Source organism: Tachyglossus aculeatus, chromosome 4 (genome assembly GCF_015852505.1).
Source record: "Tachyglossus aculeatus isolate mTacAcu1 chromosome 4, mTacAcu1.pri, whole genome shotgun sequence".
Lineage (NCBI taxonomy): Eukaryota > Metazoa > Chordata > Mammalia > Monotremata > Tachyglossidae > Tachyglossus > Tachyglossus aculeatus.
Window position 1 is genome coordinate 5628762 of NC_052069.1, and position 14825 is coordinate 5643586.

Consider the following 14825-nt stretch of genomic DNA (forward strand, 5'->3'; position numbering starts at 1 on the left):
GATTCAGGTCTACTTAACCATGGTTTTTAAGCCCTTAGGGAATGTGCCTCCTATCTCAGTGCTCCTCACAGAGTAAGTGCGTGAAGCAGCGTGGCTCAATGGAAAGAGCCCGGGCTTTGGAGTCAGAGGTCATGGGTTCAAATCTCAGCTATGCCAATTGTCAGCTGTGTGACTTTGGGAAAGTCACTTCACTTCTCTGGGCCTCAGCTACCTCATCTGTAAAACAGGGATGAAGACTTGGATCCCCCCGTGGGACAATCTGATCACCTTGTAACCTCCCCAGCGCTTAGAACAGTGCTTTGCACAAAGTAAGTGCTTAATACATGCCATCATTATCATTATTATTAATACAATTGATTTTTTTATGGTATTTCTCAAGTGCTTTCATCATTCAATCGTATTTGTTGAGCACTTACTGTGTGCAGAGCACTGTACTAAGCACTGAGATAGCTACAAGTTGGACCCGATCCAGGTCCCACAGACAGCTCACAGTCTTAATCCCCATTTTGCAGATGAGAGAACTGAAGCACAGAGAGGTTAAGCGACTTTCCCAAGATCACACAGTAGAGAAGTCAGATCCTTCACTACTCCCAGGCCTGTGCTCTATCATTAAGCCCTGGGGTAGATAATGATAATAATGATAATATTAAATAATAATAATAATAATAACAACAACAACAGTATTTGTTAAGCACTTACTATGTGCCAAGCACTGTTCTAAGCCCTGGGGGAGATACAAGGGGTCATCAGGTTGTCCCACATGGGGCTCACAGTCTTCATCCCCATTTTACAGATGAGGGAACTGAGGCATAGAGAAGTTAAGTTTAAGCACTTAGTACAATGCTCTGCACACAGTAAGTGCTCAATAAATACAATTGATTGATTAAGTGACTTGCCCAAGGTCACACAGATGACACATGGCAGAGCCGGGATTAGAACCCATGACCTCTGACTCCAAGAATTAGATTGCACTGTGAACTCTTTGTGGGCAGGGAACATGTATGTCCACTCCATTGCATTGTACTCTCCCAAGCGTTTAGTACAGTACTCTGGGCACAGTAAACCCTCAATGAATACCACTGATTCATTCATTTATTCAATCATATTTATTGAGCACTGTACTAAGCACTTGGGAAGTACAAGTTGGTAACATATAGAGATGGTCCCTTCCCAACAGCGGGCTCACAGTCTAGAAGGGGGAAACAGACAACAAAACAACACACATTAACAAAATAAAATAAATAGAATAGTAAATATGTACAAGTAAAATAAATAGAGTAATAAAGCTGTACAAACATATAGACAGGTGCTGTGGGGAGGGGAAGGAGGTAGGGTGCGGGGGAGGGGGAAGGAGGGGGAGAGGAAGGAGGGGGCTCAGCCTGGGAAGGCCTCCCGGAGGAGGTGAGCTCTCAGTAGGGTTTTGAAGGGAGGAAGAGAGCTAGCTTGGCGGATGTGCGGAGGGAGGGCATTCCGGTCCCGGGGGAGGACGTGGGCCGGGGGTCGATGGCGGGACAGGTGAGAACGAGGCCTAACGGTGAGGAGATTAGCAGCGGAGGAGCGGAGGGCGCGGGCTGGGCTGGAGAAGGACAGAAGGGAGGTGAGGTAGGAGGGGGCGAGGGGATGGACAGCCTTGAAGCCCAGGGTGAGGAGTTTCTGCCTGATGCACAGATTGATTGGCAGCCACTGGAGATTTTTGAGGAGGGGAGTAACATGCCCAGAGCGTTTCTGCACAGAGATGATCCGGGCAGCAACGTGAAGTATAGATTGAAGTGGGGAGAGACAGGAGGATGGAAGATTGGAGAGGAGGCTGATGCAGTGATGCAGTCGGGATAAGATGAGAGTTTGAATGAGCAGGGTAGTGGTTTGGATGGAGAGGAAAGGACAGATCTTGGCGATGTTGCGGAGGTGAGACCAGCAGGTTTTGGTGACAGATTGGATGTGAGGGGTGAACGAGAGAGCAGAGTCAAGGATGACATCAAGGTTTCAGGCTTGTGATATACCTGTATGTTTGTACATATTTATTACTCTATTTATTTATTTTACTTGTACATATTTATTCTATTTATTTTATTTTGTTAATATGTTTTGCTTTGTTGTCTGTCTCCCCCTTCTAGACTGTGTGCCCACTGTTGGGTAGGGACCCTCTCTATATGTTGCCAACTTGTACTTCCCAAGTGCTTAGTACAGTGCTCTGCACACAGTAAGCTCTCAATAAATACGATTGAATGAATGAGTGAGACGGAAAGGATGGTAGTGCCGTCAACAGTAATGGGAAAGTCAGGGAGAGGGCAGGGTTTGGGAGGGAAGATAAGGAGTTCAGTCTTAGACATATTGAGTTTTAGATGGCGGGCAGACATCCAGATGGAGATGTCTTGAAGGCAGGAGGAGACATGAGCCTGGAGGGAGGGAGAGAGAACAGGGGCAGAGATGTAGATTTGAGTGTCATCAGTGTAGAGATGATAGTTGAAGCCGTGGGAGTGAATGAGTTCACCGAGGGAGCGAGTGTAGATAGAGAACAGAAGGCGACCAAGAACTGACCCTTGAGGAACCCCCACAGTAAGGGGATGGGAGGGGGAGGAGGAGCCTGCAAAGGAGAGTGAGAATGAATGGCCGGAGAGATAAGAGGGGAACCAGGAGAGGATGGAGTCTGTGAAGTCAAGGTTGGATAGCGTGTTGAGGAGAAGGGGGTGGTCCACAGTGTCAAAGGCAGTTGAGAGGTCGAGGAGGATTAGGATAGAGTAGGAGCCGTTGGATTTGGCAAGAAGGAGGTCATTGGTGACCTTTGAGAGGGCAGTTTCGGTGGAGTGTAGGGGACGGAAGTCAGATTGTAGCGGTCGAGGAGAAAGTTGGTGTTGAGGAATTTGAGGCAGCGGGTGTAGACGACTCATTCTAGGAGTTTGGAAAGGAATGGTAGGAGGGAGATAGGGAGATAACTAGAAGGTGAGGTGAGGTCTAGAGAGTCTTTTTTAGGATGGGGGAGAAGTGGGTATGTTTGGAGGCAGAGGGAAGGAACAAGTGGAGAGTGAGTGGTTGAAGATGGAAGTTAAGGAGGGGAGGAGGGAAGGGGCGAGATATTTCAGAAGATGAGAGGGAATGGGGTCTGAAGCACAGATGGATGGAGTAGCACTTGAGAGGAGGGAGGAGATCTCATCTGAAGATACTGCTGGGAAGGATGGGAGAGTAGCAGAGGGGGTTGAGAGCGGGGGGGTTGGAGAAGGGGGAGCTGTGACTTTGGGGAGCTCAGACCTGATGGAGTTAATTTTACTAATGAAGTAGGGGGCCAGGTCGTTGATGTTGTTGGGACTAAAATCCAAGTCTCATTTAGTCGTATTTCATTTAATTGTATTTATTCATTCATTTAATCGAATTCATTGAGCACTTCCTGTGTGCAGGACACTGTACTAAGTGCTCAGTCTCCTTATTCTCATTCCAGAGCCCAGGATTTGAAGTCAGAGGTCATGTGTTCAAATCCCGGCTCTGCCAACTGTCAGCTGTGTGACCTTGGGCAAGTCACTTCACTTCTCTTTGCCTCAGTTACCTCATCTGTAAAATGGGGATTAAGACTGTGAGCCCCCGTAGGACAACCTGTTCACCTAGTTACCTCCCCAGCGCTTAGAACAGTGCTTTAAACACAGTGAGCACTTAATAAATGCCATTATTATTATTATTATTCCTGTGTTCTTTCTACTATTTCCACACTTGTCTCAGGATCAAATAGCCCGACTGAAGAATAATTTGGTCTCTTTATAAGCCAAATGAAATCTAAAAAAAAGGGGGGGGAGGAAGGAGTGGGTGGAGAAAGAGAGGGTACGCACTCAAATATGATTGAATGAATGAATGAACAAATCTTAAAAATCAAATAAGTTACAGATAAGGGAAGTGATCGATTAATGAGACAAAATAAAGCCCCACTTTTTCTCAGCTCTTCCTCCTCTCCCCATCACCCCGACTCCCTCCTTTTTCTCTACCCCCTCCCCACAGCACATAGATTATACACATCTATAATTCTATTCATTTATATTAATGTCTATTTTACTTGTTCTGATGTGTATATACCTATAATTCCATTTATATTGATGCGATTGATGCCTGTTGTGTTGTTTTGCTGTCTGTCTCCCCTCTACTAGACTGTGAACCCACTGTGGGCAGGTATTGTCTCTATTGCTGAATTGTAATAATAATAATAATAATAATAATGGTATTTATTAAACACTTACTATGTGCCAAGCAATGTTCTAAGGGCTAGGGTAGACACAAAGTAATCAGGTTGTCTTACGTGAGGCTCAATCCCCATTTTATAGATAAGGTAACTGGGGCACAGAGAAGTGAAGTGACTTGCCCAAAGTCACACAGCTCACAACTGGCGGACCCAAGATTAGAAGCCGCATGGCTCAGTGGAAAGAGCCCGAGCTTGGGAGTGAGAGGTCATGGGTTCAAATCCCAGCTCCACCAATTGTCAGCTATGTGACTTTGGGCAAGTCACTTAAATTCTCTGGGCCTCGGTTACCTCATCTGTAAAATGGGGATTAAGACTGTGAGCCCCCCCGAGGGACAATCTGATCACCTTATAACCTTGTAACCTCCCCAGCACTTAGAACCATTCTTTGCACATAGTAAGTGCTTAATAAATGCCATCCGTATTATTATTATTAGAACCCGTGACCTCTGACTCCCAAGCTTGTGCTTTTCCCAAGCCATGCTTGTTCTCTACTTTCCAAGCGCTTAGTACAGTGCTCTGCACACAGTAAGCGCTCAATAAATACAATTGAATGAATGAATGGAAGTGTTTGGGTCTGCGGCCACTTGTCTTCTGCGTGACGTTGAGCAAATCACGTAACTTCTCGGCACCTCAGTTTACTCAACTGTGAAATGGGTAATTAGACTGTGAGCTCCCAGTGAGACAGGGACTGTGTCCAACCTGATTATCTTGTATCTACCCCAGCACTTAGTAAAGTGCCTGGCATATAATAAATACGATTGAATGAATGAATGAATATAATAAGTGCTTAACAAATACCACAATTTTAATTATAATGCTGTGCTGTGGATTTCATTCATTCAGTCATACTTATTGAGTGCTTACTGTGTGCAGAGCACTGTACTAAGTGCTTAGCACTATAGTAAGTGGATTTAATATCAAAGTACTGAAGAGGTACTAACTCAAGCTTATCGATGACACAGACGGTGGCGACTCAGGAGAGGAAATGAGAGGTTAGTCGGGAAAGATCTCTTGGAGATATCATTTTAGTGGGGCTTTGCTGATCAGTGGATTGTCTGTAATGATGGGGGGAGAAAATCCAGGCTAGAAGGAGGACATGGGAGCGGTGAGATAACAATAATAATAATAATAATAATAATAATAATGATAATAATAATAATAATAATGGTATTGGTTAAGCACTTACTCTGTGCCTAGCACTGTTCTAAACGCTGGGGTGGATACAGGGTAATCAGGTTGTCCCACGTGGGGGTCACAGTCTTCATCCCCATTTGACAGATGAAGTAACTGAGGCTCAGAGAAGTTAGGTGACTTGCCCAAAGTCACACAGCTGACAAGTGGCAAAGTGGGGGATTAGAACCCACAACCTCTGACTTCCAAGCCCGGGCTCCTTCCACTAAGCCATGAGTTGAGCTCGAGGTACCATGAGTAGGTTGGGGCTAGAGCGGTTTAGGGTGTGGGCTGGGTTGTTGTAAATCAGTGATTTAATCCGTGAGGGCCAATTAAAGCATTTCTAGAACCACATTAACATCAAAATTAATGACGTTTGTTAAGGGCTTATCAAATGCCAAGCCCTGGAAAGCACCCGATAATCAGATCAGACACAGTCCCAAACACGATTCAGTGTAAGGGAGCGGGAGAACAGGCATTTCATCTCCATTATACTGATGAGGAAACTGAGGCACAGAGAGGTTCAGTGCCTGCTCAAAGCCACACAGCAGGAAAGCGACAGAACTGGGATGAGAAACCAGGTGTATAGACTCCCCGGACCATCCATTTTACACTAGGCTGCACGTCCAAGACATCCTGGACTAAATTTTAGTTTTTCATGACATTTAAGACTGTGAGCCCACTGTTGGGTAGGGACTGTCTCTATATGTTGCCAACTTGTACTTCCCAAGCGCTTAGTACAGTGCTTTGCACACAGTAAGCGCTCAATAAATACGATTGATTGATTTAAGGGCTTATTAACAATAAATATGATTGAATGAACGAATGCTTGGCACTTAGGAAACACAACAGAGCGGAACAGTTAGGAGTCTAAGAGAAGCGGCGTGACTTAATGGAAAGAGCCCAGGCTCGGGAGTCAGAGGACGTGGGTTCTAATTCTGGCTCCGCCACTTGTCAGCTGTGTGACTTTAGGCAAGTCACTTCACTTCTCTGGGCCCCAGTGACCTCATCTGGAAAATGACGATGAAGACTGTGAACCCCACGTGGGACAACCTGATGGCCTTGTAGTCATTCATTCATTCAATCGTATTTATTGAGCGCTTACTGTGTGCAGAGCACTGTACTAAGCGCTTGGGAAGTACAATTTGGCAACACATAGAAACAAACCCTGCCCAATAACGGGCTCACAGTTTAGAAGGGGAAGACAGACAACAAAACCTAACAAGTAGACAGGTGTCAATATCATCAAAATAAATAGAACCATGAGAAGCAGCGTGGCTCAGTGGCTAAGTGGAAAGAGTCCGGGCTTTGGAGTCAGAGGTCATGGGTTCGAATCCCGGCTCCCCCACATGTCTGCTGTGTGACCTTGGGCAAGTCACTTAACTTCTCTGAGCCTCAGTTACCTCATCTGGAAAATGGGGATTAAAACTGTGAGCCCCACGTGGGACAACCTGATCACCTTGTATCCCCCCGGCGCTTAGAACAGTGCTTTGCACATAGTAAGCGCTTAACAAATGCCATTATTATTATTATTATTATTATTATTAAATAGAATTATAGATATATACACATCATTAATAAAATAAATAGGGGAAGTACAAGTTGGCAAAATATAGAGACGGTCCCTCTTGTATCTACCCCAGCACTTAGAACATGGCTTGGCACCTCGTAAGCGTTTAACAAATGCCATAAGAATAATTCGACTTACATTGAAGACGGCCGTGACCTCCCCGCTGTCATTCTCCAGGAGGCGGAGTCTCCCTCTAAGCTCCGCTTGCAACTTGGGATCTGGAAGTCCACCCTTCTGCCTCACCATTGTCAACTTTAGGGAAAGGTCTGAAAGACGAGAGGAGAGAAGCAGCGTGGCTCAGTGGAAAGAGCCCGGGCTTTGGAGTCAGAGGTCATGGGTTCAAATCCCAGCGCTGCCACTTGTCAGCTGCGTGACTTTGGGCAAGTCACTTCACTTCTCTGTGCCTCAGTGACCTCATCGGTAAAATGGGGATGAAGATTGTGAGCCCCCCGTGGGGCAACCTGATCACCTTGTAACCTCCCCAGCACTTAGAACAGTGCTTTGCACATAGTAAGTGCTTAATAAATGCCATTATTGTTATTATTATTATTATTAATAAGAGATGGGATCCGGTTAGAAATTTCTCTTCCCCTCGCTACCTTCCTGGAGGTTGGAACGCAGTAGGAATTCATGTGGCTAAACTCTGTCCTCTCCCCCAAATAATAATACTATTAATGATAATAACAATAATGATGGCGTTTGTTAAGTGCTTACTATGTGCCTGTCTCCTTGTTTTGTTTTGTTGTCTCCTTCTTCTAGACTGTGAGCCCGTTGTTGGGTAGGGACCATCTCCACATGTTGTCGACTTGTGCTTCCCAAGTGCTTAGAACAGTGCTCTGCACACAGTAAGTGCTCAATAAATAGGATTGAATGACTGAATGAATATGCTAAGCACTGTTCTAAGCGCTGTGATCGATACAAGGTTATCAGGCTGACCCACATGGGGCTCACAGTCTTAATCCGTATTTTCCAGATGAGGGAACTGAGGCACAGAGAAGTGAAGTGACTTGCCCAAAGTCACACAGCTGACAAATGGTGGAGTGAGGATTAGAACCCATGACTCCTGACTCCAAAGCCCGGGCTCTTTCCGCTAAGCCAATAAAATATTTATTTTATTTGTACATATTTATTCTATTTTTTTTTTGTTGTTAATATGTTTTGTTTTGTTCTCTGCCTCCCTCTTCTTGACTGCGAGCCCACTGTTGGGTAGGGACCGTCTCTGTGTGTTGCCAACTTGTACTTCCCAAGTGCTTAGTACAGTGTTCTGCACACAGTAAGCGCTCAATAAATACGATTGAATGAATGAATGAATGAATGAATTTGTCCGCTGTGTGACCTTGGGCCAGTCACTTCTCTGGACCTCAGTGACCTCATCTGGAAAATGGGGATTAAGACTGCGAGCCCCATGTGGGACAACCTGATTAGCTTGTATCCATCCTAGTGCTTAGTACAGTGCCTGCGACAGAGTAAGCACTTAACAAATGCCACGATTATTATTAATCATTACTAATCATCAGCCAGGGAGTATTCATTGTGGACCGGTGCAGAGCACTGTCATTTATTTCTATTAATGTCTGTCTCCCCCTCTAGACTATAAGCTTGATGTGGACAAGGAATGTATTGATCGTTCTATCGTACTCTCCTAAGCGCTTAGTACGGTGCTTGGCATGCAGTAAGTGCTCAATAAACACAATTAACTGACTGACTAAACCCTTTAGCCTGTAAACTCATTGAGGGCAGGGAATGTGTCTGTTTATTGTTCCATCGTATTCTCGCAAGCTCTCAGTACAGTGCTCTGCACACTGTAAGTGCTCAATAAATACGACTGACCGTCTAAACCAATGGGATGGTATGTTTCAGGCCCACCGGGTGTTCATGCATTAATTTAATCATATTTATTGCATGCTTACTGTATGTAAAGCACTGTAGTAAGTGCTTGGACCATCTACAAGACCCCAGGCTTACGGAGGAACATGCCTACCTGTTGGGTAGTTTTCCGTGTGTCCAACGAATTTTCCAGAAATGGAGTTGCGTTGGTCAGCTTGCTTCTTCTCTGAAACAGATAATGGGAAGAAGTTCACCGAATTTACATAATAATTATAATAATAATAATAATAATAATGATTGTATTCATTAAGCACTTACTATGTGCTTAATGTGCCAGGCTCTGTACTAAGCACTGAGGTGATAATAATAATAATGATAATAATGATAATAATAATAATAATAATAATAATAATGATAATAATAATGGCATTTATGTGAATGATAGCATTTATTAAGCGCTATGTGCAAAGCACTGTTCTAAGCGCTGATACCAACAAATCAGGTCGGACACAGTCCCTGTCCCACGTGGGGCTCACAGTCTTTATCCCCATTTTACAGACGAGGGAACCAAGGTCTAGAGAAGTAAAGTGACTTACCCAAGGTCACCCAGCAGACAAGTGGAGGAGCCTGGATTAGAACCCGTGTCCTCTGACTCCCAAGCCTGGGTTCTTTCCACTACACCATGCTGCTTCTCTAAGTAAAGCTACTTGCCCAAAGTCACACAGCTGATAAGTGGCGGAGGCGAGATTAGAACTCAGGACCTCTGACTCCCAAGGCCGGGCTCTTGCACTAAGCCACGCTGCTGCTCTTGACTCCTGTCTACTTGTTTTGTTTTGTTTTCTGTCTCCCCCTTCTAGACTGTGAGCCTGTTGTTGGGTAGAGACTGTGTCTATCTGTTGCCGAATTGCACTTTCCAAGCGCTCAGTACAGTGCTCTGCACACAGTAAGTGCTCAATAAATACGTTTGAATGAAAGAACAAAAATATTCTAATCAGAATGAAAAAAAGCAAATACCAAGCTGGGCTTGAAAGGTTATTTTAAGGGCCCGCACCGGAGCTGGTTTATTTTAAATACTTCCTGCTTTTGATCAACACTGGGTGAAACAGCGGACCCTTTGAACAATACATCATCATCATCAATCGTATTTATTGAGTGCTTACTGTGTGCAGAGCACTGTACTAAGCGCTTGGGAAGTACAAGTTGGCAACATATAGAGACAGTCCCTAACCAACAGTGGGCTCACAGTCTAAAAGGTGGGCTTTACTTAAAACTCTCAAAATGGCTTTTGTGTGGAAACTCTGGCAAGAGTCTCTGCCATTAGCGGTATAAAAATTTCCCTCCACCCAAATGCAAGCACGCTTACATCAACTTTAAGGTGGGTAGCAACAGGAAAAAAAAAACAAATGTCCACAAATCTTGGGACCACATATCCTGTCAAAATGTTTGCTCAAAAAACAGGGAAGAGAGAGATAACTGTATCTTCCTCTCCCACCTGGAGGTGAGGGGAGGAAAAGAAAAATATTCAAATACTGGTCGTATCCACATTGGTGGAAACGGACAAAAAGCTTGCTGACTTCTTTATTTATAAGCTAGCTCTCTTCCTCCCTTCAAGGCCCTACTGAGAGCTCACCTCCTCCAGGAGGCCTTCCCAGACTGAGCCCCTTCCTTCCTCTCCCCCTCGTCCCCCTCTCCATCCCCCCCATCTTACCTCCTTCCCTTCCCCACAGCACCTGTATATATGGATATATGTTTGTACATATTTGTTTCTCTATTTATTTATTGATTTATTCTACTTGTACATATCTATCCTATTTATTTTATTTTGTTAGTATGTTTGGTTTTGTTCTCTGTCTCCCCCTTTTAGACTGTGAGCCCACTGTTGGGTAGGGACCGTCTCTATATGTTGCCAACTTGTACTTCCCAAGCGCTTAGTACAGTGCTCTGCACACAGTAAGCGCTCAATAAGTACGATTGATTGATTGATTGATTGATTTCTTTCCTTCTAGAGAAGCAACATGGCTCAGCGGAAAGAGCCTGGGCCTGGGAGTCAGAGGTCCTGGGTTCTAATCCCGGCTCTGCCGCATGTCTGCTGTGTGACCTTGGGTAAGTCACTTCACTTCTCTGAGACTCAGTGACCTCATCTGTCAAATGGGGATTAAGACTGTGAGCCCCACGTGGGACAACCTGCTCGCCTTGTAATAATAATAATAATAATAATAATGATGATGGCTTTTTTAAAGCGCTTACTATGTGCCAAGCATTGTTCTAAACATTGGGGTTGGGTACAAGGTGATTAGGTTGTCCCACGTGGGGCTCACAGTCTTCATCCCCATTTTACAGATGAGGTCACTGAGGCACAGAGAACTGAAGTGACTCGCCCCAAGTCACACAGCAGACAAGTGGCAGAGCAGGATTAGAACCCATGACCACGGACTCCTATGCCCATACTCTTTCCACTGAGCTATGCTGCTTCTCTATTCCCCCCAGTGCTTAGAACAATACTTTGCACATAATACCATCATCATTATTTATTCCTCTATTTATTTATTCCTCTATTTATTTATTTGTTTTACTTGTACATATTTATTCTATTTATTTTATTTCGTTAATATGTTTTGTTTTGTTGTCTGTCTCCCCCTTCTAGACTGTTAGCCCACTGTTGGGTAGGGACCATCTCTATATGTTGCCAACTTGGACTTCCCAAGCGCTTAGTACAGCGCTCTGCACACAGTAAGCGCTCAATAAATACGATTGAATGAATGACTGACTGATTGTTATTATTATTCTTTAGGGTATTAAGAACTTTTCACCAGGCACTCTATTAAGTAATTGTACTTTCCAAGCACTTAGTACAGTGCTCCGCACACAGTAAGCACTCAATAAATATGACTGACTGAATGAATGAATGAATGAATTAAGCACTGAGATAAATACAAGCTAATCAGGTTGGGCACAGTCCGTGCCCACAGAATCATCATGGCCTCATGATAATAATAATAATAATAATAATAATAATAATAATAATAATGGTATTTGTTAAGCGCTTACTATGTGCAAAGCACTGTTCTAAATGCTGGGGGATACAAGGTGATCAGGTTGTCCCACGTGGGGCTCACAGTCTTCATCCCCATTTTACAGATGAGGTAACTGAGGCTCAGAGAAGTGAAGTGACTTGCCCAAGATCACACAGCAGACATGTGGTGGAGCCGGGATTTGAACCCATGACCTCTGACTCCAAAGCCCGGGCTCTTTCCACTGAGCCACACTGCTCATGGACAGATTACAGACGAGGGAGTCAGAAGGACCTGAGTTCTGATCTCTCCTCTGCCACTTCTCTGCTGTGTGACCTTGGGTAAGTCACATCCCTTCTCTGGGCCTCAGAGACCTCATCTGGAAAATGGGGATTAAGACCGTGAGCCCCATGTGGAACAGGGATTGTGTCCAACCTGATGAGCTTGTATCCACCCCAGCACTTAGAACAGTGCTTAACACATAATAAGTGCTCAAATATCACAATTACTATTGTTACCGGCTCAGTGGAAAGAGCCCGGGCTTTGGAGTCAGAGGTCATGGGTTCAAATTCTGCCTCCGCCGCTTGTCAGCTGTGTGACTTTGGGCAAGTCACCTCACTCCTCCGGGCCTCAGTTCCCTCGTCTGTAAAAGGGGGATTAAGACTGTGAGCCCCACATGGGACAACCTGATCACCTTGTAACCTCCCCAGTGCTTAGAACAGTGCTTCGCACATAGTAAGCGCTGAGCCCACTGTTGGGTAGGGACCGTCTCTATATATTGCCAACTTGTACTTCCCAAGCGTTTAGTACAGTGCTCTGCACACAGTAAGCACTCAATAAATACGATTGAATGAATAAATGCCATTATTATTATTATTATTATTATTATTATTAGTCCTCATGGAGCTCACAGAATTAATCCCCATTTTATAGACGAGTTACCAGGCACAGAGAAGTGAAGCCACTTGCCCATGGTCACACAGCAGACCAGCAGGGAAACTGGGATTAGGATCCAGGTTCTTCTGACCCCCAGGCCTGGGCTCTAACCGCTAGGCAACACTGCTTCGGTATTTAATACCATGGTGTTCATTAAGCTCTTGCTTTGTGTGCTAGTCGTTGTGCTAAACACTGGGGCTAATAGAAGCTCAACCAATGGAACAAAGCAGCATGGCCTAGTGAATCATCATCAATTGTATTTATTGAGCGCTTACTGTGTGCAGAGCACTGTACTAAGCGCTTGGGAAGTACAAATTGGCAACATAACTAGTGAATAGAGCCGGGCCTGGGAGTTAGAAGGTCCTGAGTTCTAATCCTGGCTCCGCTACTTGTCCGCTGTGTGGCCTTGGGCAAGTCACTTCACTGCGCCTCAGTTCCCTCATCAGGAAAATTCATTTGTTCATTCAATCAAATTTATTGAGCGCTTATTGTGTGCAGAGCACTGTACTGAACGCTCGGGAAGAACAAGTCGGCAACAGATAGAGACGGTCCCTACCTAACAACGGGCTCACAGTTTAGAAGGGAAAATAGGGATTGAGGCCATGAGCCCCACATGGGACAGGGACTGTGTCCAATCCGATTTGCTTGTATCCACCCCAGTGCTTAGTACAGTGCCTGGCACATAGTAAGCGCTTAATAAGTACCATTATTATTATCACATAGACCACATGGCCTAAAACTGAGGAAGTACAGGTATCATAGTCCCATTTTACAGATGAAAATACTGGGGCCTGAAACTCAGGAACTGTTATTGTACATATTTATTCTATTTATTTTATTTGGTCTATATGTTTTATTTTGTTGTTTGTCTCCCCCTTCTAGACTGTGAGCCCACTGTTGGGTAGGGACCGTCTCTATATGTTGCCAACTTGTACTTCCCAAGTGCTTAGTACAGTGCTCTACACACAGTAAGCGCTCAATAAATATGACTGAATGAATGAATGAATGAATGAATGTTATCTCCGCTACAGTGGGCTTGATTTATTGAGGTCTGGTATTTGTTCCGGGCTTTGGAGTCAGAGGTCATGGGTTCAAATCCCGGCTCCACCACTTGTCAGCTGTGTGACTTTGGGCAAGTCACTTAACTTCTCTGAGCGTCAGGTACCTCATCTGCAAAATGAGAATTAGGATTGTGAGCCCCACGTGGGACAACCTGATCACCTTGTAATCCCCCCAGCGCTTAGAACAGTGCTTCGCACATAGTAAGCGCTTAATAAATCCAACGGCTCATATTCTGTCCTAATCCTCCTCGACCTCTCAGCTGCCTTTGACACTGTGGACCACCCCCTTCTCCTCAACACGCTATCTGACCTTGGCTTCACAGACTCCGTCCTCTCCTGGTTCTCCTCTTACCTCTCCGGTCGTTCTTTCTCAGTCTCTTTTGCAGGCTCCTCCTCCCCCTCCCATCCTCTTACTGTGGGGGTTCCCCAAGGTTCAGTGCTTGGTCCCCTTCTGTTCTCAATCTACACGCACTCCCTTGGTGACCTCATTCGCTCCCACGGCTTCAACTATCATCTCTACGCTGATGACACCCAGATCTCCATCTCTGCCCCTGCTCTCTCCCCCCTCCCTCCAGGCTCGCATCTCCTCCTGCCTTCAGGACATCTCCATCTGGATGTCCGCCCGCCACCTAAAGCTCAACATGTCGAAGACTGAGCTCCTTGTCTTCCCTCCCAAACCTTGTCCTCTCCCTGACTTTCCCATCTCTGTTGACGGCACTACCATCCTTCCCGTCTCACAAGCCCGCAACCTTGGTGTCATCCTCGACTCCACTCTCTCATTCACCCCTCACATCCAAGCCGTCACCAAAACCTGCCGGTCTCAGCTCCGCAACATCGCCAAGATCCGCCCTTTCCTCTCCATCCAAACCGCTGCCCTGCTCATTCAAGCTCTCATCCTATCCCGTCTGGACTACTGCATCAGCCTTCTCTCTGATCTCCCATCCTCGTGTCTCTCCCCACTTCAATCTATACTTCATGCTGCTGCCCGGATTGTCTTTGTCCAGAAACGCTCTGGGCATGTTACTCCCCTC

The 14825-nt window shown here is 45.3% G+C and overlaps 1 protein-coding gene across 1 annotated transcript in view; it reads right to left on the reverse strand.

Annotated features, from left to right (window-relative positions):
• Positions 1 to 14825, reverse strand: part of SH3TC1 (SH3 domain and tetratricopeptide repeats 1) — a 111039-nt gene that overhangs the window by 68570 nt on the left and 27644 nt on the right. Inside the window, exons 3-4 of the mRNA XM_038745937.1 lie at positions 8941 to 9012; positions 7098 to 7225 (exon numbers count right to left, since the gene is read on the reverse strand). Of these exons, the coding sequence (XP_038601865.1) occupies positions 7098 to 7225; positions 8941 to 9012 (200 nt within the window). The remainder of the gene's footprint in view (positions 1 to 7097; positions 7226 to 8940; positions 9013 to 14825) is intronic.